This window comes from Phyllobates terribilis, unplaced genomic scaffold, assembly GCF_046119375.1.
Source record: "Phyllobates terribilis strain yellow unplaced genomic scaffold, ASM4611937v1 Scaffold_4__5_contigs__length_816908805, whole genome shotgun sequence".
Classification (NCBI taxonomy): Eukaryota; Metazoa; Chordata; class Amphibia; order Anura; family Dendrobatidae; genus Phyllobates; species Phyllobates terribilis.
This window is the reverse complement of record NW_027362764.1, coordinates 384,157,945-384,181,956: the sequence shown is the minus strand read 5'-3', so window position 1 is coordinate 384,181,956 and position 24,012 is coordinate 384,157,945. Positions and strand designations below refer to the sequence as shown.

Genomic DNA, 24,012 nt, shown 5'->3' with positions numbered 1-24,012 from the left:
TGCCTGACTTACTGTGAGGCGCACCATGAAGTTCTACATTTTAAACCCCAAAAGCTAGATTCAGCAAGACCAGGGATTTTCTTACCGGTCTTGAGGGGGTGTGGTGGAGTCAGACGCTCCTTAATCATGAACAGGTACATGCCTTTCCAAAGCTTGTTTGCCCTGATACGAATTCTGTCGTATAAGATCTTCAAACGTCACAAAATATTTGCACAACTTGAAATTGGGCAAAAACGTAGCCACTTTTGTAGTTTTTACGTCAGTCCCGGGCAGCTTTGCCAAAGTAAGTGAAGCTGGGGTGGGTGAAGCCCACTCGGCAAATTTATCAAAAGTTACGCAACTTTATAGACATGCACCAGAATGGTCTGGAGTAATATTTCTGGAGGAGGCGAACAGCTGTTCTAACTCATTAAGTGGCATAAGGCTCTTCATTCGTTAGGTACATCTCACTTCAGAGGAGCCTTGAATAAGATTGTCGTGCAAAAGGCCAGTCTTAATGAACTGGGCCCTAAAATCCAGCCAATGATTTTCAAGGGTCATTGCCACTTGCAATGCAAAGGAAGGCAGCTATAATTGATAGCAGATGTGATCGCTGTTCCAGCCCTGCTAATAATAATTACAACTAAGTTTTAGAAGCAGTTTTCTAAGGTTAAGCTTGCATTGTCAAATAAGAATAAATCCATGATACCACGGACAAGGAGGCGTGTAATTTTAACCTCGTCCTATTGATTGAAGCTTCAGGGCGGCAACATGCCAAGAACAAGCTTTTCTTTAGAGATCTGGTTTAGACAAAATGCAAACAGACCTTCTGTATAGTAGTTTAATATGAGGACTACAGGAAGAGTAGCGCTGTGTTGTCTGATTCAGCTAAAAATCAATACCTGGTATTCTTCTGCACAACACGCTTTCAGCACTGGTACAATTTCACCAATTAAAATCTACCCCTGTCCTCCACAGAATACAAATCTATTCTGAAATCTATAGCCTCAGAGCTGAAGACCAAGTACAGGTTCACTGGAAATTAAAAGAAATATACATATAATATATGTATATCAATATATATCTATATCTACCAGTACTCTCCCACATGTAGCTCCGTACACCCAGCATGAGGTGGTCTGGTGAGACGGGTACAGATTCTGCTACGCACCACTGTCGCCGGGGCCGGTTTAATAGGACATGCATCTGGTCCTAATCTTCTCACTGATGGCTGACACTAGAACAATGTCACTTGGATTTCAGAAGGATAGATAACAATTTGCTGTTTACTTTGAACTAACGCATGTTTTAATGCTCATTTGGGTAATGCCACGCGTACTTGTGTTGGGATGTTTGTAATGTGACTGAGAACCAAGCCAAGGAACGATTGAGTACAGTTTTCTAATTGTGCTTCAAGTTGCAGCACAGAAAAAAAAGGACTTAAAAGGGGGTATTATAAAGTTGTCTCTTCACAGTTCTGATCCAAGAACTTCCTCCTGCTACTGCACCTTAACAGTTTGTCAGTGTTGAGTCTACAGCATCATCCATATATTTACCCAGAGAACAGTGCATTTGAACACGCACACAGCTCATGAAAGTGAGAGTTGTGATTAGGAGGCGTGATCTGGATATTGCCGATGCGGAGGCCAGGGGATTGTGATTATGTAGGACTGTAAGAGCTCTTTCAGGAGCTGACAGGGAAGGAGAGGGAGGCGAGCAACTAACTGCTGTATAGAATGAGGTGGGCTGGAGAGAGCTGACTGGAATGTTAGGAGTTAACTCCTCTCATGGAATGTTACTACTGCACATACTTGACCAGGGTCCAACAACTGGCAAAGTTCTTTGGAAACAATCTGTATACTATGAAAGATATAAGCTCTCACAACAGGAAAATGAAAGATAGAAAAAGCAAGTCAATCGCAAACTTGCTTACTTTCATGTTATCTAACTAAAACAATTTAATAATAGGAGAATAGCCTTTTAAAGACAACCTGTCACTATGAAAATGCAGTCCGATCTGCAGGCAGCATGTTAGAGAGCAGGGGAAACTGAATAGACTGATATATAGTTTTATGAGGAAAGATTCAGTATAACCTGTGTTTCATCATTTAATCCTCTGCTCTTTCTGGTATTTTCGATCCAGTGGGCAGTCCTATCAGTGACTGACAGCTTTCTATGTAGAAGTGTGCAAAGACACAGCTATCAGTCAATGATGGGACCGCCCACTGGACTGAAAATACCAGGTTATACTGAATCAATTCTCAGATAACTATATATCAATCTACTCCACTCCACTTGCTCTATAACAGGGGTCCTCAAACTTTTTAAACAGGGGGCCAGTTCACAGTCCATCAGACCATTGGAGGGCCGGAATATAGTTTTTAAAAAAAACACATGAACAAATTCCTATGCACACTGCACATATCTTATTTTGTAGTAAAAAAAACAATACAGGAACAAATACAATATTTAAAATGAAGAACAAGTAAAGTTAAATCAACCGGTATTTCAATAGGTAGGTAACTGTACCCAATAGGCAGCATAGGTCCTCAATAGGCAGGTATATGTCCCCAATAGGCAGGTAAATGTCCCCAATAGGCAGGTAAATGTCCCCAATAGGCAGCATAGGTCCTCAATAGGCAGGTAAATATCCCCAATAGGCAGGTAAATGTACCCAATAGGCAGGTAAATGTCCCCAATAGGCAGCATAGGTCCCCAATAGGCAGGTAAATATCCCCAATAGGCAGGTAAATATCCCCAATAGGCAGGTAAATATCCCCAATAGGCAGGTAAATGTCCCCAATAGGCAGGCATAGGTCCCCAATAGGCAGGCATAGGTCCCCAATAGGCAGGTAAATGTCCCCAATAGGCAGGTAAATGTCCCCAATAGGCAGGTAAATATCCCCAATAGGCAGGTAAATGTACCCAATAGGCAGGTAAATGTCCCCAATAGGCAGGCATAGGTCCCCAATAGGCAGGCATAGGTCCCCAATAGGCAGGCATAGGTCCCCAATAGGCAGGTAAATGTCCCCAATAGGCAGGTAAATGTCCCCAATAGGCAGGTAAATATCCCCAATAGGCAGGTAAATGTACCCAATAGGCAGCATAGGTCCCCAATAGGCAGGTAAATATCCCCAATAGGCAGGTAAATATCCCCAATAGGCAGGTAAATGTCCCCAATAGGCAGGTAAATGTCCCCAATAGGCAGGCATAGGTCCCCAATAGGCAGGTAAATGTCCCCAATAGGCAGGTAAATGTCCCCAATAGGCAGGTAAATATCCCCAATAGGCAGCATAGGTCCTCAATGGGCAGGTAAATGTTCCCAATAGGCAGGCTGTTTCCCCCTTATAATGCCATATGCAGGCTGTTCCACCATGCCTCATGCAGGCTGTCCCCCCCCTTATAATGCCCCATGCTGGATGCCACCCCCCATATAATGCCCCATGGAGCATGTCACCCCCCCATATAATGCCCCATGCAGCATGTCACCCCCCCATATAATGCCCCATGCAGCATGTCACCCCCCCATATAATGCCACATGCAGCATGTCACCCCCCATATTATACCCCTTGCAGGATGTCACCTCTCCCCCCATATAATAACCTATGCCTCTATACATTAAAAAAAAAAAAAAATCCAATACTCACCTCACTCCTCCTCACCAGCTGCCGCTGCTCTACTCAGGTCTGGACTCCAGCGTCGCGGCGTCGTCGTCCTGCTCTGCGCTGCCTGTGACGGCACTCGGGAGGGCGCGGTGTAAAGACGTCACCGTAGCCTCTGACCTGAGACGTCACAGGAAGCGCAGAGCAGGAAGACAGCGGATCTGCTGAGGCACGGGGAGAGGTAAGTATCGGGCTGCCAGGGCCCTGAGCAAGCGGGGGGGAAGGGCGGGCGCTGACACCGCTCTCCTCTCCTCCGCCCATAGCCCGGCGGGCCGGATGAAAGTCCTCCGCGGGCCGCAGTTTGAGGACCCCTGCTCTATAACATGCTGCCTGCAGATTGGATGACATTTTCATGGTGACAGATTCTCTTTAATGATTTAATCACCGTACAGCAGAAATGAACAGGTGGTAATACACACCAAGGAGTTCTAAATCCCATCACAGAAAAAGCAAAAAAAAAAAATCCTTAAAACTTACTTAATTTTACATTATGTATTAAAAGTATTCACATAAATAAATAAATGAATGAATCAAACATGTATAATTCAAGTTTTCAATAAAAGTCCACCAGGTAGTATGGAACGCAATCTGAAAATCCACTTGCATTCTATAGGGAGTAGTGCTCTATTCCAGTACCCCTTTAACAGAAGGTATGACTAGCTCCATTCAACAAAAATTTAGCAGGTCCACTTGCCCGCCATAAAATATAATAAGCATTTCTGATTACACCCCTTCAGATAATGAGATACATCTTTGTTTCCACTACCCATTATGATTGCTTTGAATGTATTCACAGGACCCATTTAATTTGTACAGAAATTAAAACAGGCCAAGGAATAAAAGGTTTTATTATATTAAAAGGTTTTATCATTTACAGCCTGCAATGTATGATGGGTCCAACTTGTGGGATGTTACCACCAAGCTTATCAAGCACAAGTTAGACGCTAGCAAGGGTACTTCTTTAAATCTGGACTGGCTCGGAGAATGTCTAGTACTTCGGGACACATGAGAATCTGATGCGAATGCCTGGGGGATCCTGGTTGATAAGGAGATGTCTGACGTGCTGCTGGGCATGCTCGTAGAGTTTCAATATGTGATCACAGTTATTTTGGCTGGGCACTATCACACATGCTCTCACAATATTTGGCTAACCATGTGCGGAGAATAGTCCCTGGCATCAGTGCACTACATCATTATGGTGCACTTGTGTGACTGTCCTGGAGAGCAGCATATACACGACTTTTAAACGCGGTCTTGTGACTCCCTTGATGGGTAGTACATACTGCTTGGTCCCAGCAACATCATGGTGGGTCATGGTGCCAATATGAATAACTTGGCATGCGCTTCATCTGGGACACATTCAGAAGCGTGACATCACCATGACCATTGCAAAGACAGGTTCTGAAAATAATGACTTGTATTGTATAATGAGGATGTACTGCTGCTACACTAGGGAGCGGCTCCACATATGGGCCAGCAGTAGATTTTAACAGTTACCCCAATGCTGTGAGCTTACTTAACCCCACTATGATATTCACCAATTACCTTTGGGGGATAGAATAGATCACATGATAAGTAAAGGAAGTGGTGATGCACCGTATACTTAACCTCTAGCTCTTAAAGGGTTTCCAGACAAACAAAGTACATTATGATTAATAGATCTTGGAATAATAAGTTCCACAATTGTATGGGTTTAAAAAAATGTGCTTCTGCTTTGTACTCTGTAATACTAGAGGTTAGGACCGTCCCAAATAGGGGCACCGTGACGTGGTGGGATGGCTTTAACATTTTGTGATCAAAATTATGTTAACCAAGTACCCTATATTATTTTCATGCACTAGTGCCATTTATTTCCTGCAGGGTATTTGCTCTTTTTGGCTTGGGTTTTGTCTGTTTAATGGCCAGTGTGAACATGCATCTACACGCTGTATGCACACCAACTTATACTCCAGTTCATTGCTTTTGGTATCTGTGTAATGGCTGTGTCTGACCGTGCTGGGACATGGTCTGATCATACCACAGCTCCTAGGCAGGGCAGGAAACAAAAGAGTATACAGATTGGACAGCATAGGATCTCAGCTGATTCTTTATTTCAGGTAAAACATTGCTTGAAAACAGGGAGTTAAATGTTTTGCCTCACAAAAAGAATCAGCTGTGATCCCCTACTGTAATGTCTGTATACTCTTTTGCTTCCTCCCCTGCCCAGGAGATGTGGTATGATCAGACCATGTCCCTGCACGGTGAGACAACAATTACACAGTACACAGCAGCGGCACATTTATAAGATTATCTCAGCACAGGAATTATTTTATTTAAACATATCCAATTGTGGAAGTTATTATTCCAAGATGTATTGATTAAAATGTCCTTTGTTCATGGGAAAACCCCTTTAAGGCACACATGTGCTTCTGGATATCAGACCAGCATGTACAAATATGGATAACTACTAATATCCATGGTTTGGCACTGGACTTTTATAGAATCTGTTGCCCACTAATGAAGTTAGCCACAATCAGAAGATGGCAAACTGTTTATTAGGGTCAACCAGGATATTCTAGGATAAGACCACAAATAATCTAAGCTCACATGTCTGGATCTTCTGAAAGAAACTCCCACCGCATCAAATGGCAAACTAGCATGTGATGTTGGGGGCCATATCTCTGGTGAGCGTGACTATATGGAATATTACTTGGTGCACCTTTCATGGCTTGCCCTGGTTTAGACATTACAAACATGTCCTATGTTGTGAATATGAGGAGGATTACTTGGAATATGATAATTTTTGCCATTTAAGCTATATTAATATTAGGAATAACTTTAATACATATTGCCTGGCTCCGCACTTAGACCCCCGCTGTTGGGAGGAAATGAATTGTATTCCTGCCGGTAGTGATCGGGTGTCAGCCACGTGGGTGGCACTGACGCAGCTTCAAATCACCGCTGTGTGTATAGAGAGTGGCGGCTGTAACTGCGCCCCCGGCATTGACTGACAGCTCGCTCATCATTAGGGCCGGCTGTCATGGATCAAAATTGTGCAGTACTCACACTTTCATGTCATGCATGGGGCGATGTGCAGCCTTGCCAACACAAACTATCCCATCACCTATTAAGTGAGTTTTTTGCACATTCATCGGTGATCACAGACAGGTTTACATAAGCCAGTAATCATGACCGAGCTCCTGAGAACGCTCATTCACTTATTGGCTCAGTTAAATGTGCCATTATGTATTTCTTGCTTAGAACTTTGCACAGACATTACTGTAATTTGGAAATTATATTCCTGATATTCAACAAAAGGCATCAATCATTAACAGCATTTATCAGGGGCCTGGAGCCTGTGAAAACCTAAAATGATGTTCTTACATCCAGGAGATCTTCTCAGGTCCTCACATGCTTGTGGGTGTAAATTACATTTATGCAGTTTATGACCTCTCCCGAATACTTTTCATGTTTTTATTTGCATTAAAGGGGTATCGCAGTGTCATTGTCTTCCGCATGAATCCGTTATGATGAGATTATGTCACATACATACCGAGATGCGTGCATGATGCCAAGACGCATGCGCGATCAGCAGGTATCATACACATGTCCTGGCAGGCATGTGGGGACATAATATCATCGGCACCCTTTACCGTAAATGCAGAGATGAGCAGCTATGAAAAGGGGCTGTTCACTACTGGACAACAAGCCCCACAGTGAAGGTATACTTACTTCCCGGACCCTCACTGTTCCTCGGTGATATCCTGCCATAAACAATATCACAAGACCACTGCTCTGACAGAATCGTGATGGCTGCAGGAGACCGGCAGCCATGTATCGTTATGTCAATAGTCCGAAAGAGGATTGGCATCGGACCAGGAGCAAAGTGTAACTTATTTATGGTGCACGCTGGGGCAATTAAGCAGGGGTCATCCGGTAGTGGACAAAGCCTTTACAGCAAGCACAGGAAAGCTTATTTTTGGCTTGTTATTGCAGTATAGCCTATTCTAGAAGTTACACTAAAGTCTGATGTGACAATAGTCTAATGTGCACGGGGCCTCCTGACTCTCCCTTGACAGATGTTGGAAAGGATCTTGCCTGCTTAATTTGAGGTTGCTCCTTCCGTTCTCCCTGAAATTAAGCCTCTGCCAAAAGAATCTGTTATCTACTCTCTAACAGAACAAAAGAACGTTCGTCCACGCGTTCCTATATGTGAGAGTCAGGGAGATAATTGTTAGATTTAGGCTGTGTTCACATGTCCAGTAATCCTCCATTAGGATCCAGAAGAAATCCATTGGCAAAAAAGTTGTGCAGACACCATGTTTTTGTCAGTTTTTAAAAAAATGATTTCAGCTGGATCCGTTTTTTTATAACATTAAAGTCTATGGACAATGGCTCCGCTGAATAGCCATTGTTTTCTTTTGAGAAGGATACATTTTTTTGCTTACAGGATCTGTTTCAAATTGAAGATAACAGATGGCTATTTAACGGATCCATTCTCCATTGACTTTAATGTTAAAAAAACGGATCAAGCTGAAATCAGTTTTTTTTAAAAAAATGGACAAAAAAGTTGTGTTTGCACAATGTTTTTGTCAACGGATTTCTTCTGTATGCGTTGTGACGGATGACTCCTGGACATGTGAAGGTAGTCTTACATTCGTTTGGCCATCAGCTATCTAATGTGCTTGTGTTGTGCAGTGGAAACAAGTTTTCACCTATTCAAAGATGTGATGATGTGTAGATTGATTGTGAGTCTCATCGATGGGAGCGGAACCACTGGGCAGTAAGGAGAGATGTTATCGATTTTATAAAATGCAGTGACAGGTCCAGTTCTTGACTAGCTCTCCACTCATTCTCTATAGGGCTGCCGGGAACTGCCGAGCACAGTGCACAGCAGCGCAAGGAACAGCGCAGCGTTCCAGCATGCACACTCCCACTACTCCTATGGGGATAAAAGTTCCCTGTTCTGCTGATCGGTGCAGGTCCCAGGGACCAACTGTTCAACAACTCCTTACTTATCCTATGGATAGGCCATAACTTAGATTCACTGGACACCCCCTATAATACACATGTACATATGATAGCATTATAAAATCATACGAACATACACACAATTATTGTGGAAATACAACTCCCAGCATGGCTGTCTGAATACACCCTTGTGTCATGCTGGGGGTTACAGTTTCACAACAGCTGGAGAGCAACGTATTGGAGATCACTAATCAGTAAGATGTGATGGAACTATCCCAAGTGCTACACCAAAAAATATGTCCACCCCCACTTTCTTCCGTAAAGGGTTTTTTAATTGGCCAAGACATCCACTATAAAACAAGCGTCTTTATTTACAGATGGTGAAGTGCTCTGATGAGCTTAAACCATTGATTTCTTCTTCTTTTTGACTACACAGACATTTCTCTCCATAGTATCTAATCCATGCTGTAGGAGAAGTGCATTAAAAAGCACTTATTCAATCTTCATTATTTAACTGCTAACATATGCCATCCAGCTAAGTGAATTTTCACATTATCAGCCATTAACAGAAAGGTAAAATTGTATTTAACATGTAGACTATGATGCAATAATCCAGGCATGTTATCAGCATGAAGATTAAATATTCATATCCTCATATATATTTCTAATCGTAATCTGTCTGCAGCAAACACTCATTCATTACACTGCGGGGCCCATGTAATGTGTGTACAGCTCCCAGGGCTACGCGGTCAATACGCTGCAGAACTGGGGAACCTTAACCACTTCCTGCCTAGCCAGGCTTTTCTACTTAGCTTTATGTTTTCCAAGAATCATTTGTCCCCAATATAACTGTATGAGGGTTTGTTATAGGGGGATGAATAGGTAAAGGTGGGATTTAAACATTTATTACATATCAAAAAAATATATTCTACATTTATTTTTAGTCTCCTTAAATAACTTGTACATGTGATCAATAATCCTAAACACTGCAATACATCTGTATTACAGTGCATTATCCAGTCTTTGGTCTCCTATTAAATGGATTTTCAGAAAACCCCTGTCCCCCAGCTGCAATTTGCTTAAAAAATGGCTTTTTTCAGCCTCCCCGAGTCCTCCACTGAGCCTCCGCCGCTGCTCCAGAGTCTGTCATTGTCTGCAGCATTGATGTCATGTCGACAGTTTTGCAGCCAGTCACTGAGCTCAGCGCTGTCTGATTGCCTGCAGTGATGTCAACATGACGGCAGCATTGCAGACAATAGCGGACACCGGGAGCAGCGGTGGAATCTGAGAGGGTGGTTGTTTTCTTTTTCAAAAACTGCAGCAGGGAAAAGTGAGTGTTGCAAAACTCTTTAAGCCCTGACTGTGGAGGAGTAACCAAGTGGATCCCAACCTCCATCTAACCCTTTAGATACCACAGTCACTACTGACCATACCATCTAAGGGGTTAAATTGTTGGGATCAGAGTTGTCTCCACTTCCAGTTGTTGCAGGCAAGTGTCAGCCCCAGTACACAAGGCTGGCACCTGGAATTTGGCTCCATAGTCTGTTACATACAGCCCCTACAGGCTTCTGCTGTACATTTACAGCACGTCAGCAAGGGGTTAAATTGTACTTGTCAGAAGTTCTAATTGCAGAAAGTCTAGTAGCCAAGACCCCCCCACTAATCATAAAATATATATGGTAGGTAATCTGCTTTTCTTCACACAGCCCCTTTGTAGCGGACTGTCAGTTCCCAAATCTTCCTGGAGATGTGGGGGTTGGCCATGTACACGCTCTGTACTTAATATTGTACCTCCTCAACTCTTCCCTTAGTGAGGTAGAGGGGTGCTAGCGTCACTAAACTGGGGTATGTATTGCTGTCAGCAGCAGCCATATCCAAGCAGCACAATAATGGCATGTCAAGCACTGCATGGGCCTGCGCTGTGAAGAAAGCCTGAGGGTATGTGCCCACGACCCAGATTGCAAGCAGACATTTCCTGAGCGGTTTTTCCTCTCCCTGGCAGAAAAAAGACATGCAGATTTTACAAGCATTTTTTAAGCGTTTTACATGCGTTTATGCATGTGTTTTTTCAGCGCTTTTCCAAGCAATTTTCAGCATCACTTGGAAAAGTGCTTGACAAGTTGGTCACACAATATAAATCCATGCAACTGGCATGGATTTATATTGTGTGACCAGAGAGTTCTGTTTGCAAATGCTGCATCCATAGTAAAAAAAAAAAAAAAAAAAGAAATAAAAAAGCTAAAAATAAAAAAACCTTATACACACCTCTCCGGCAGCCCCGGTCTCCTCCCGGCGACGATCCTCCCTCCTCGGAGGCCTGTGGTGTACTGGCAGGACCTGCAATGACGTCATTTAATCAGCTGAGGGTCACGCGACCATCACCTGACCGCTGACATCAGCGATCGCGTGACCATCAGCTGACTAAATGACATCACCGCAGGTCCTGCCAGTACACCACAGGCCTCCGCGGAGGGAGGACGCTGCCAGGAGCAGACCGGGGACCGCCGGAGAGGTGAGTATGAATATTTTTTTTTATTTTTCACTTTAAATTCTTTTTTAACTTGCAGGTACCATGGTACCTGGGTCGGATGAGTCTCTCCTCTTCTCCAGACCCGGGTACCATAAGGGCATTGAACTGCATAACATCCGCAAGTCAATGGTGGCGATTTTGCTGCAAAATCGCCCAAGAAATGGTTGTGCTGTGGATTTTTCATCATTGGGAAACATGGCAAACATCTTAACAAGCGTTTTCAATGCATTTCCGCGGCAGAAATGCCGCCATGGAAACGCATTAAATCTGCATCGTGGGCACAAGTCTACAGCATAACATTGAGGCTGAGTATGGACATGGATGAGGCTACAATATCACATATTGGCCATGGACAAGGGCAGATTCTAGAAAACAAAGAAACAGACTGTTTTCCCCGGGCTGAACTAGCCCATTAACATGCCACAAAGCAGATGGCTAGGTCAGAATGAACGCCTCCAATAGAAATAATATTTCCAGTCGTGGACAGTAAAGCTGGCACACGCATTAACGATAATAAACAGCTAAGAGATGGTACAATATTTCTACAACATGTAGTCACAATAAAAGGAGCCCACATAGACCATCTGAGTATGGTGATTAGTGAAAGCGCATTTACCTGTCATGTTTTATTCGTGCCAGTAAAGGTTCCAGCCATCCCAGCGTGCACTCACAATGAGCATCTAGAAACGTGATGACTTGTCCTTTGGAAGCCGCTGCACCTCGGAGCCTGGCTCTGATCAGCCCAGAGCGCTGTTCCATGCGAATGACATGTACAGGTACTTTCAACTTTCTGACATATATTTCTAGTGGTCTTTTTAAGAAATCTGGAAAACAACATGAAGCATTGAAGAATAAGACAACATTAAATAGAAGAAGGTCTGCACTGAGGACACATACAGCCTTAATAAGCAGACACTGCTGCTACACACTTAATGAAGCAAAAGCTTGAGTTCTGCCACTTATTACTAGTATGTTTCCACAGGGCTCAGCCCCTGTATGGTGGCACATTGAACCGCTAAGAGCCCATATTATAGGCCCGTAGGCAGTGTGCTGACATGGGAGCCATTCATGAGGCATCATTTTTCATTAGAAACAATGGGGAGAATAGGACCATAACATGCTATGACCTATGGCTTGCTACAACTCTGTTCACAGATTCCATATGGTTGAACAGAGAGGTAAAATGTGGGCTATTAGCAGTCTTTGCTCACCAAAATATGGATCTGTGTGCATAAGGCCAAGTCCAAATAGAATACCAATAAGTTATGACACTTAAAGGGGTTGTCCAAGGAGGAAAGCCCGCAGTCAGGGAGGAAAGCCCGCAGTCAGGGAGGAAAGCCCGCAGTCAGGGAGGAAAGCCCGCAGTCAGGGAGGAAAGCCCGCAGTCAGGGCGGAAAGCCCGCAGTCAGGGCGGAAAGCCCGCAGTCAGGGCGGAAAGCCCGCAGTCAGGGCGGAAAGCCCGCAGTCAGGGCGGAAAGCCCGCAGTCAGGGCGGAAAGCCCGCAGTCAGGGAGGAAAGCCCGCAGTCAGGGAGGAAAGCCCGCAGTCAGGGAGGAAAGCCCGCAGTCAGGGAGGAAAGCCCGCAGTCAGGGAGGAAAGCCCGCAGTCAGGGAGGAAAGCCCGCAGTCAGGGAGGAAAGCCCGCAGTCAGGGAGGAAAGCCCGCAGTCAAGGAGGAAAGCCCGCAGTAAAGAAGGAAAGCCCGCAGTAAAGAAGGAAAGTCTACAGTAAAGAAGGAAAGCCTACAGTTACTCTGTGACCGCAGGCTGCTGAATAGTCACAGTGTGTGATGGTCATGAGTCCCCTGAATGTCCAGCGCAGGTGGACGGGGGCACATGACCGCATGTATGCTATTTGAATACTTGTGGTCAGTGCACATTAATCTCCAGCTTCTTTCAGGTCTCTCCTACTGAGAGAAGCTGTACGAGGCTAGTAAGCATGGGACCACAAGTATGCAAATAGCACACTGTCACATAAATATATTTGCATGGGGTGTACAGTGGAGTCGTGACAGTGTGCGCTACATTTCGGCAGTCTGCAGTCCCATAGAGTGACTGCAGACTTTTCTTCTTTCATCAGACATCCCCTGTAAGATTTCTATTACTTCTTTATAATCCACTGTACTTTGGTTGCTACAGTCACAACCCTTGGAGGTTATCCTTAGGACTCATACTATTGATGTCGGGTAATTCCGCTATAACATAAGCTTACATTTTACGGCATACAACACATTTTAGAAGTTGTACAAATTACACAATAGATATCCAGTAATTGAACCACAATAAGAGCCATTGTCAATGGAGTGAGGCTAAGCAGTAGACTTGGTGTGGTCTCTTACACATCTCATTGACTTATGCAGAGCTGCCCCATGATACTGCCAGAAAGCCTGCAGGAACAAGCACTAAGTGACAAAGCGTTGTGCGACAATGCCGTGACTCAGGCGGCAGGAGATATTATTCCTGACAGATCCTCGTGTGACCGAGAAGGAGCTATTGAGAAAGATGAAAAGCTTCATATTTCTGTTAGTCTAATGGCCAATATTTAAGGCTTTGCTCATGTTACTTTGTCATGAGATCCAACCAGATCTAAAAGACGGATAACCCAATGTGACAGAGGCCATACACAAATTTATTTTGGAAACAGTTCATACTTTGCATGAATGGAATCTTAATTTGACGGGCTTTATCTAGGGAAATGAGCTGCCACATTAATTATTCTTTCACTTGGAATAGATGCATATCTACACTGTATTCAATCTGAGGATCCTCTAAATATTTCATTGCTTAATAATGTGTATTTAGGGAAAAACCAAAAGCAAAAGAAAAAGAATTTGGCAAACCGGTGTCTCCTTGGTACCACTTGTGTGGCCCTTGAAATGCCTGAGATTGCTGGTTTTATTTGCTAAACAGTAAACATAAGAACGTAACATTCATAAAAAAGCCACAGAAATTAGCACCTTGGACCAGAATTACACAAGAAAACATCATGGTTTCTGCTGGTCCAGTTACAGCAAAGAGAAATTTTTCCTATACAACATACAGTAATATATTCTAGATAACTACCCCCTAACATTGTGGTAACCAAGAAAAAGCTTGACAATTAAGAGGAATCTGTCAGCAGGTTTTTGCTATTCCATCTGAGAGCAGCATGATATAGTGACAGAGACCCTGATCCCAGAGATGTGTCACTCACTGCGCTACTTGCTGTAGTTTTGATAATATGACCGTTTTACAAGTCGCAGATCTAGCAGTTCTCTAAATGCTGAGCAAAGGATAACCCCACCCACATCACTGTTTGGCGCTTTCTGTGTGTACTGTGCATAGGCCGAAAGCTGCCAGAGGTGGGGGTGGAGTAATACAAAGCTTATGAATATGGACTACATGGCATCAGGTTTACTAGTCGTTTAGTGAGGCTCTCCTGCGAATAAAAGTGATTTTATTAAAACTACAACAAGAAGTCCAGTAAGTGACACACAGCTGGAATCAGGGTCTCTGTCTCTACATTATGCTGCTCTCAGATTAGGTAGCAAAAACCTATTGACATATTCTGATAACACCAAGTTCTCAATGAGTGTTTGGTGCGTTTCTGGCACTACATATTTTCGCTGCACAAATCACGCAGTGTCAGACGTTCTAGCAAAAAGAATGGGATTTAAAGATATCTCATGCCAAATGTTTCCGCAACATGTCAATTTCTCTTGTGCTCTAAAGGTTTCATTAGTAGATTTAACCCATACACTTTAATCAGATGAGGAATATCCACAGGAAAAAAATGCGTATGAGTTTTTAGTGGGCTTTGACAGCCTGTAATCAGACAATGATAAACAGTTTTATTTAAAAACACGACACCAAAAGGAGGCAAACCACAACAGAGAACAACGAGAAATAATGCATGTAAAAACTCAATGAATAAAGGCGTGTACCCTAACTCACCTAATAGGAGCAGAACTCCTGCAGAAAACCTGCAAGAAAATGCACCAAAGTCTCATCGTGGGAATGTAGCCTTAGGGCAGGGGTGGGGAATACCATCCTTCGGGGGCCGTACAAATTGTGCCCATAATGTATGTCCTGACGCTGGCACTGGTATCAGGACGTAATCCTTCATTGCACGCGCCTCGGTGCCCAGTAGTGAACACAGCGCGCATGTGCTCACACAGCAAAAAGAAAAGGGCCAGTGACCGTCAAAATACAGCTGCCAGTCCAAGCACTGCGGTCCCCAGGAATCTGCCCGGGGGCCGGATAGAAGGTCATCGAGGGCCGTAAACTGCCCACGGGCCTGAGGTTCCCCACCCTGCCTTAGGGTGCTCATAAGCTCAAGCCCATAAAAACTAATGGACAGACTGACTCAACTCTGCAGCAATGCTCCAATATTTAGTAGAAGGGCTCTCCTGAAGAGGGGTGCACAATGTTGGCCCGATTCGTACGTACGTCTGTGTGCCATCATCGTCCCCATACTGTTGGCTATATAATTTGGGCAGCACCACAGTTACAATATACATTGACTTATCAAATCTTGATGCTGAAAACAAAACTCATTTTCATGATAAACGAAATCAGACATTAAAACATGCTCAAACTGTAAAAATAACTTTTCTGCATTCATCCTACAGTATTTTTCAAGTTCAGAAATAACAAATATAAATGCATTGCTAAAGCGACCTGGGTAACAATCACTTATGAGTGTAGAGAACGAAACCACCCAAAATAGTGCCGCAGCCAAGAGTTCTCTGCCAGCGCTGCGCTCAGCGGCATAAACAAGTGATCAAGCAGCAGCACTTTGTTGTCTGACACCTTCCTACGCAGCGGAGACGAGGCAGCATTTGGCACCAGCGTACTGCGTATACATCATTGTGTGCACACAGGGCATGAAGTCATTAGGAAAAATATGCTTCTTTTCTAGCAGGTTGGGGAAGTAACATCGTTAGTGACCATCCATGTCTTCAGGTACTGTGCTGCTGAAGACAAGTTTATTACTGACATTATAAATCTACAGACTCCTGGAAGGCTAGGAAGAGGTTTGGCTTTAGTAATGCAGATTTCAAGACCATGAAGGCCACTGAACACTTCTAATGACCTGTTATTAGGCTACATTGGATAGGAGATGTATAGCATGTGAGCTCCCAATGTACAAACATATTCATTACATAATATACACTGCTCAAAAAAATAAAGGGAACACTTATACAACACAATGTAACTCCAAGTCAATAACACTTCTGTGAAATCTACCTGTCCAGTTACGAAGCAACACTGACTGTGAATCAATTTCTCCTGCTGTTGTGCAAATGGAACAGACAACTGGTAGAAATGATCGGCAATTAGCAAGGTACCCCCTATAAAGGAGTGGTTCTGCAGGTGGGGACCACAGACCATTTCTCTGTTCTCATCCTTTTTGGCTGTTCTTTTGGTCACTTGCATTACATCATTGCTCTCGCCCCTAGAGGTACAGTAGCATGAGCCGGTGTCTAATGTACAACCCACAGAAGATGCTCAGGTAGTGCAGTTCATCCAGGATGGCACATCAGTGCGAGCTGTGGCAAGAAGGGTAGCTGTGTCTGTCAGCACAGTGTCCAGAGCATGGAGCAGATACCAGGAGACAGGTCAGTACACCAGGAGACGTGGAGGGGGCCGGTAAGAGGGCAACAACCCGGCAGCAGGACCGCTACATCCTCCTTTGTACAAGGAGGAACAGGAGGAGCAGTGCCAGAGCCCTGCAACATGACCACTAGCAGGCCACCAACATTCATGTATCTGCTCAAACTGTCAGAAACAGACTTTATGAGGGCCCGACGTCCACAAGTGGGTGTTGTACTTACAGGCCAACACAGTGCAGGGTGATTGGCAGATTCAACATTGGCTCCCTGTGCTCTTCACGGATGAGAGCAGGTTCACACAGAGCACATGTGACAGACATGACAGAGTCTGGAGACGCCATGGAAAACATTCTGCTGCCTGCAACATCATCCAGCATGACCAAGTTGACAGTGGGTTAGTAATTGTGTGAGGAGGCATTTCTTTGGAGGGCCGCACAGCTCTCCATGTGCTAGCCAAAGGTACCCTGACTGCCATTAGGTAACGAAATGAGATCCTCAGACCCATTATGAGACCATATGCAGCTGCAGTGGGCCCCGAGTTCCTTCTGATGCATGACAATTCTAGACCTCATGTGGCTGAAGTGTGTCAGCAGTTCCTGCATGATGAAGGCATTGATTCTTTGGACTTGCCTGCCCAATCCCCAGGCCTGAGTCCAATCAAGGACATCTGGGACATCATGTCTCATTCCATCCACCAACGTCACTTTGCACCACAGACTGTCCAGGAGTTGACTGATGCTTAAGTCCAGGTCTGGGAGGAGATCCCTCAGGAGAACATCCACCGTCTCATCAGGAGCATGCCCAGGCATTGTAGTGAGGTCATACAGGCACGTGGAGGCCACACAAACTACTGAGCATCATTTCCTTGTCTTGAAGCGCTGGGGTTGTGGGTTCAAATGCCACCAAGGACAAAATCTGCAAGGAGTTTGTATGTTCTCCCTGTGTTTATGTGGGTTTCCTCCAGGTTCTCCGGTTTCCTCCCACACTCCAAAGACTACTGATTGGGAATTTAGATTGTGCGCCCCAATGGGGACAGTGGATATGTCTGTAAAGCGCTGTGGAATTAATGGCGCTATATAGGTGAATAAAATAAATAAAATTTCCTTGTCTTGAGGCATTTCCACTGAAGTTGGATCAGCGTGCAATTTGATTTTCCATTTTGATTTTGAGTATCATTCCAAATCCAGACCTCCATGGGATATTAATTTTGATTTACATTGTTCATTTTTATGTTTTATTGTTCTCCACGCATTCCACTATGTAACGAATAAGGCTCGTTAAAGGGTCATATTGACTTTTAGGATTGCTACTTCTTGTAGGTGGCACTAGAGTTCTGGTCCTCTTCCTCTCTGAAGAGACAATCTGCACTATGTAATGAACAAAGCTTTGCAACTGGAATATTTCATTCAGTGATATGCATAAATTTGCATATTTCCCAGAGCAACATTGAGGCTTTAAAAGTCTACTCACCGTGACATGCTTAACATGTCGCTCTCCACAAGGAGAAATGCTACCCCTTAGATACAGGTCTGACGCCTCTCACCTAGCCAAACCAGAACTCACACTTTGCACTGACGATGGGCAATACCCCGAAACACAGTGTCTGCAAACTGAGTTTCTGGTTCTGGCTTATATCCTAAGTCATGTGATAAGGCTCGTTAAAGGGTCACTATTGACTTTTAGGATTGCTACTTCCTGTAGGTGGCAGTGAGTTCTGGTCCTCTTCTTCTCTGAAGAGACAATTTGCACTATGTAATGAACAAAGTTTGCAACTGGAATATTTCATTCAGTGATATCTAGGATGTGGTATTTTAGTGCTCCCTTTATTATTCTGAGCAGTGTATATATAGTGGGACTGATTTATCTGACAGTATAGCATGGAGCTGCTATCCAACTTCCCAATTGTTCCTCTGTCACATGCAGCAACACGGTCACAAAAACTGAAAGAAAACAAAATCTCTGTCTAGAGCTGTTAGCCAGTGAATAGTGACAAACAATGGTGGACAGCGGCTCCGCATGTATGATCACCCCAGCAGTATAAGTTCAAGCACAGATGAGAAGTGCATTAGGGTGCGAGGAGTATGGGGGGCACTGGTAGATGAAGCACCTCAGAAATAATAGTGACAGCATGTCTATTAAACAGAATAAGGCGGTGGTCAGACAAGTATGAAAAATTGTCCAATTTTCATCCAGAAAACTGACGACTTTCATCCATGTAGTTGCCCATGTACGCTCTGCATGCCATCCGTGTTTCTATTTTAGGTCTATGTGACATCCATATGTATTAACATTTTAAAATGTACATATAGAAATATAGTTTCCTATGGTAATATTGGCAGTGTACATGTAAAGATCAGGTGCAATATGGATGCTCTGTATGGCATCACATTCTTTTGCGCATCCATAGATTTTCAGGAGAGTCATCTGAAATATGGAAGACACTCGGTCAGCATGATAAAACTCATCTGAGCAGCCCTATAGCATTATATTGGTCAGAGTGCTGTCCTATTCTTAGACAGCACACGAAATACGCTTGTCTGACTGAGCCCATTTCTTGCAGGTGAAGAACGAGAAAGGTGTTGAAGATGGTCTTATGTGTATTTATGCTCATCAGTGGTGACATAAAGCTTCATTTTCATCAGGTTTTATTCTGCCAAAATGTAGAGTCAAAAAACTCATGCACCAACTACTAGAAAAGTCATTAAAAGCAATGTTTTACATTTTAAAGAGGATCTGTCAGTATAACAAGCTTCATAAAAGTGAACCTAGTTTATATAAACTGTACACTCCAGCGAACAGAAATAGGAATGTATAGAAAAACTCTTCCTCCACTCCGCTACAGGACACCGAAATTAGTGGCATCCAATGTGTTCATTTTCTTCTCATTCACCTGGATTTTTCCATTTTGTCCAGCTCTCAGGGGCATGTACGTTCATCCCATTGTGACCTTGTCCAATCGCAAAAAAGGTAGCACCCCTTGGTAGGAAGAAGCAGATGCCCACAGATCTGACCCCAATAAAGGCCCATTGAGCTCAGGAACTGGGCCCGTGAGATTTTATCTGTCTCCCGCGACCACGCTCCCTCCATCCCTAACAGGAATACTTTCATTTCACAGTAATTATACTGCATGGTGAGCTCCATAAAAAATACAATTAATAAACAATTCCAGATGTATTGTTTTCTGCTCATACTCAGTAAAGAAAAAGAATTTAATAATTAAAAGTAGTATGAAAGTAGTACGAAAAAGCAATGGTACCAATAAACACCACACCTGGGAACAAAAAGCAGTCATACAGCTCCCCCAAAAGGTAAAACATAAAAACACTAACAAAGACAACCTACAGAATAAAGAAAACATGTAAACGGAGAATGGCGTTTAACCCCTTAGCACGCCATGACATACGGTTATATAATGGAGAGTGTCAGAGTGTTGGGAGCTGAGCACACTCCACACAGGGCAGATGTCGGCCATATAACATGGCTGGTACCGGCCTTTGACAGCAGCATTTAAGCACTGCCATCTGGGCCATGGCAACGCCATTGTGGGGTGCCACGGAGTTGCTACAATTTGGTAAAAACTTTACTACTACAATATACTAATCTCTTGTTTTCCCAGTCACAATTAAATTTAATGTCAAAAACGTATTTGGAATTGCCGTGTCGGAAAAAGACAGATTTATCAAAATTCAAAATAAAAAAGTGAATTAACCCGATTTGTAAACCATGTAAGGGGGTATGTGTACATGGTCACCCAAATGCCAGCGTTCCCACAGAGTTTTTACTATCAAAAATGACGGCTCTCAGAGTATGGCAACACACACAAATTTTTTTAAAGAGCATTTATGGTACAAAAATAATAAACATAAAACTATTGAAGTTTGCCATCATCATAATGATAATTGATGAAAAGATGACTTATGACACAAACCTCTCTCGCTGGCGTCATCCACGAGAATAATCTCTTCAAGAAGAAGTCGTGGCGACCTATTTATAACACTGTGCACAGTCCTTAATAAGGTCGTCCAGGCTTCATTGTGAAACACTATCACAACACTTGTGGTTGGTAAATTATCCGGATAGACTTTAGTTTTACATCTGAGGAGAAAAACAACATTAATGGAATAAATCATTTCATAATAGGTTCACAAAAACACACTGCGAACAACAATTTCCAGGTAGAATCTCCATTGTTTTAGGCAAGTTGTATTTTAGAGGATTATTTTCATTATTGATCAATAACTATGTTCTCAATCAACCGAAAAGACTCATAAATATCCAAGCTTAATATTTTTGGAAGGTGGAGTGGTTTTTTTTTTAGATTTGGCTATCTTAGCAGGATATCTGTTTGTGCAGGTAACTATTACTGTGCAGAATTATTAGGCAACTTAATAAAAGCCAAATATAATCCCATCTCACTTGTTTATTTTCACCAGGTAAACCAATATCAGTGCACAAAATTTAGAAATAAACATTTCTGACATGCAAAAACAAAAAAATTAGTGATGAATATAGCCACCTTTCTTTATGACGACACTCAACAGCCTTCCATCCATAGATTCTGTCGGTTGCTTGATCTGTTTTCGATCACCACAGCCTCCCAGACACTGTTCCGAGAGGTGTACTGTTTTCCCTCCCTGTAGATTTCACATTTTATGATGTACCACAGGTTCTCTATGGAGTTCAGATCAGGTGAACAAGGGAGCCATGTCATTATGTTTTCTACTTTTAGACCTTTACTGGCCAGCCACGCTGTGGAGTAGTTGGATGCATGTGATGGAGCATTGTCCTGCATGAAAATCATGTTTTTCTTGAACGATACCGACTTCTTCCTTACCACTGCTTGAAGAAGTTGTCTTCCAGAAACTGGCAGTAGGTCTGGGAGTTGAGCTTCACTCCATCCTCAACCCAAAAAGGTCCCACAAGTTCATCTTTGATGATACCAGCCCATACCAGTACCCCACCTCCACCTTTCTGGCGTCTGAGTCGGAGTGGAGCTCTCTGCACTTTAATGATCCAGCCTCTGGCCCATCCATCTGGCCCATCAAGAGTCATTCTCATTTCATCAGTCCATAAAACCTTTGAAAAATCAGTCTTAAGGAATTTCTTGGCCCATTCTTGATGTTTTATCTTATGTTTCTTGGCCAAGGTAAGGAAGGCTGAAAAACCACCACCTTTGAACATGTCCCTGAGTATCGCACACCTTGTGCTTTTTGATACTCCAGTAACGTTCCAGCTCTGAAATATGGCAAAACTGGTGGCGAATGGCATCTTGGCAGCTTCACGCTTGATTTTCCTCAATTCATGGGCAATTTGGCGCCTTTTTTGGCCAACATGCTTCTTGCGACCCTGTTGGCTGTTTGCCATGAAATGCTTGATTGTTCGGTGATCACGCTTCAAAAGTTTGGAAATTTCAAGACTGTTGCATCCCTCTGCAACACATCTCACAATTTTGAACTTTTCAGAGCCAGTGAAATCTCTCTTCTGACCCATTTTGTCAAAGGAAAGGAAGTTTCCTAATAATTAAGCATACCTTATATAGGGTGTTGATGTCATTAGTCAACACCCCTCCTCATTACAGAGATGCACATTACCAGATTTACTTAATTGGTAGTTGGCTCTCAAGCCTATGCAGCTTGGAGTAGGACAACATGTATAAAAAGTATCATGTGATCAAAATACTCATTTGCCTAATAATTCTGCACACAGTGTATGATGGGTACCGGCTCAGCCACGCATGAAGGCAATAAGAAGAAAGTAGCAATCAGAAGCTCCTATCTGCCAAATCCTGCCTCTGATATGGACCTATGCAGTTCGAAAATAAATGGTACGATGGATATTGCATGATTTCTGCTGTTTCATTCTATACATTGCATTTATACCACTGATACTGATGGACTGGACTTTACAGAATTAGCAGTAGAGATCTTCTGGAAATGAGCAATGCCAAGAGTTGGAATACAGCAAGAGATTGCAATGCGGGACATTTATTTGTTTTGTCAGTGGTGAGGAAGTCTGGAGAAATATCTGCAAACTGGAACACACGCGGATACTTCCTGAGCGCTTCCTGTGGGCTTGTCCCCTGCTCTGCAATATCTGGCCTTTACTGCCCTCAGTGCAGCGCCCTATACATCGGTGTCAAACGCACAATCCACTATCTGACACCAATCTGTCCCACAATCTAATCACATTATTGTAAATCCATGGGGTCACATGCATATTATGTGCTCAGAGATCTTCTTTTTTGATAATGTATGTAAAGCGCTGCAGAATATGTTAGCACTATATAAAAATAAAGATTATTATCTAAAGTTAGATAATTCAGCTACATGATAAAAACTGAACAGTCCTTTAATGGGAACCTGTTATCAGGATATTAGATCCCTAATTAAAAGCACATGTGTAAAGCCCTTTAACGCTTATTAAATCTATGCCTTGCTTGCAGTAGTATGATGGAAATGGTAGAGAATTTCAGCCTTGAAGTGTTAGTGGCGAGTGCAGGGGGCGGACACTGCACTTCCAGCTCTCCTGCCTTTCATTCTATTTCCCTGTCTGCCTCCGGTCTCTGATGGATAGGTCTCTCTTCTCTCAGTGACTTGCCTCCCCGAATGTGCATTGCCCGGGGTGGTCTCATTAGGGAGGTGGCGCATGCACAGATCACTAGTACGGCTCTGGCAAGGTCATCAGGAGCTTACTGTGCACGTGCCACTCCCACGACAATGAGACGATGCCAGGCAATGATGGCACCAGCACAGAATCTCAGGCAGGGGAGGCATGTCGGTGAGAGAAAAATTACCTGTCCATCAGAGACCAGAGGCTGGCGGCAGGCAGGGAAATAGAAAAAGAGGCAGAAGAGCCAACAATGCGGTGTCCAACCCTAGACCTTCCGATTAAAACTCCAAAGCTGGATTTCTCAAGAATTTGCTAATAAAATACTATAAGCGAGGTATGGATTATATAGGCAATAAATGGCCTTTGCACACATACCTTTAATAAGGGGTCCAGTATCCAGATCATAGGTTCCTTTAAATGGACTTCAATAAAAAAAAAATATCAAGTTCCTTGTCCAACACACACCTTGGAATTTATTGAAAGGTGAGCTTGTCAGTTAATTCACAATGCCCGAGCCAAGAGCAGCATCAGCGACCGGCCCCATTGCTACAATTGTGTGGTACACTCAGATACGCTCCAGCATCTCAGAGAGAATATAATTTTAGGGATCAAGGTGATAAAGAGGACTAGTCAAGGAGGAGGTGGGGTAAAGAGCAGCCACCCAACTCTTCTTGCCTGACAGGTCAACCAG

At 43.5% G+C, this 24,012-nt stretch overlaps 1 protein-coding gene across 2 annotated transcripts in view; it reads right to left on the bottom strand.

The window, feature by feature from the left end:
* The window catches only part of GALNT1 (polypeptide N-acetylgalactosaminyltransferase 1), a 148,059-nt gene that overhangs the window by 24,370 nt on the left and 99,677 nt on the right, over window positions 1–24,012 (bottom strand). For both annotated transcript variants that reach the window (XM_073678491.1, XM_073678490.1), the window contains exons 4-5: window positions 20,641–20,807; window positions 11,739–11,946 (exon numbers count right to left, since the gene is read on the bottom strand). In XM_073678491.1, the coding sequence (XP_073534592.1) occupies window positions 11,739–11,946; window positions 20,641–20,807 (375 nt within the window). The remainder of the gene's footprint in view (window positions 1–11,738; window positions 11,947–20,640; window positions 20,808–24,012) is intronic.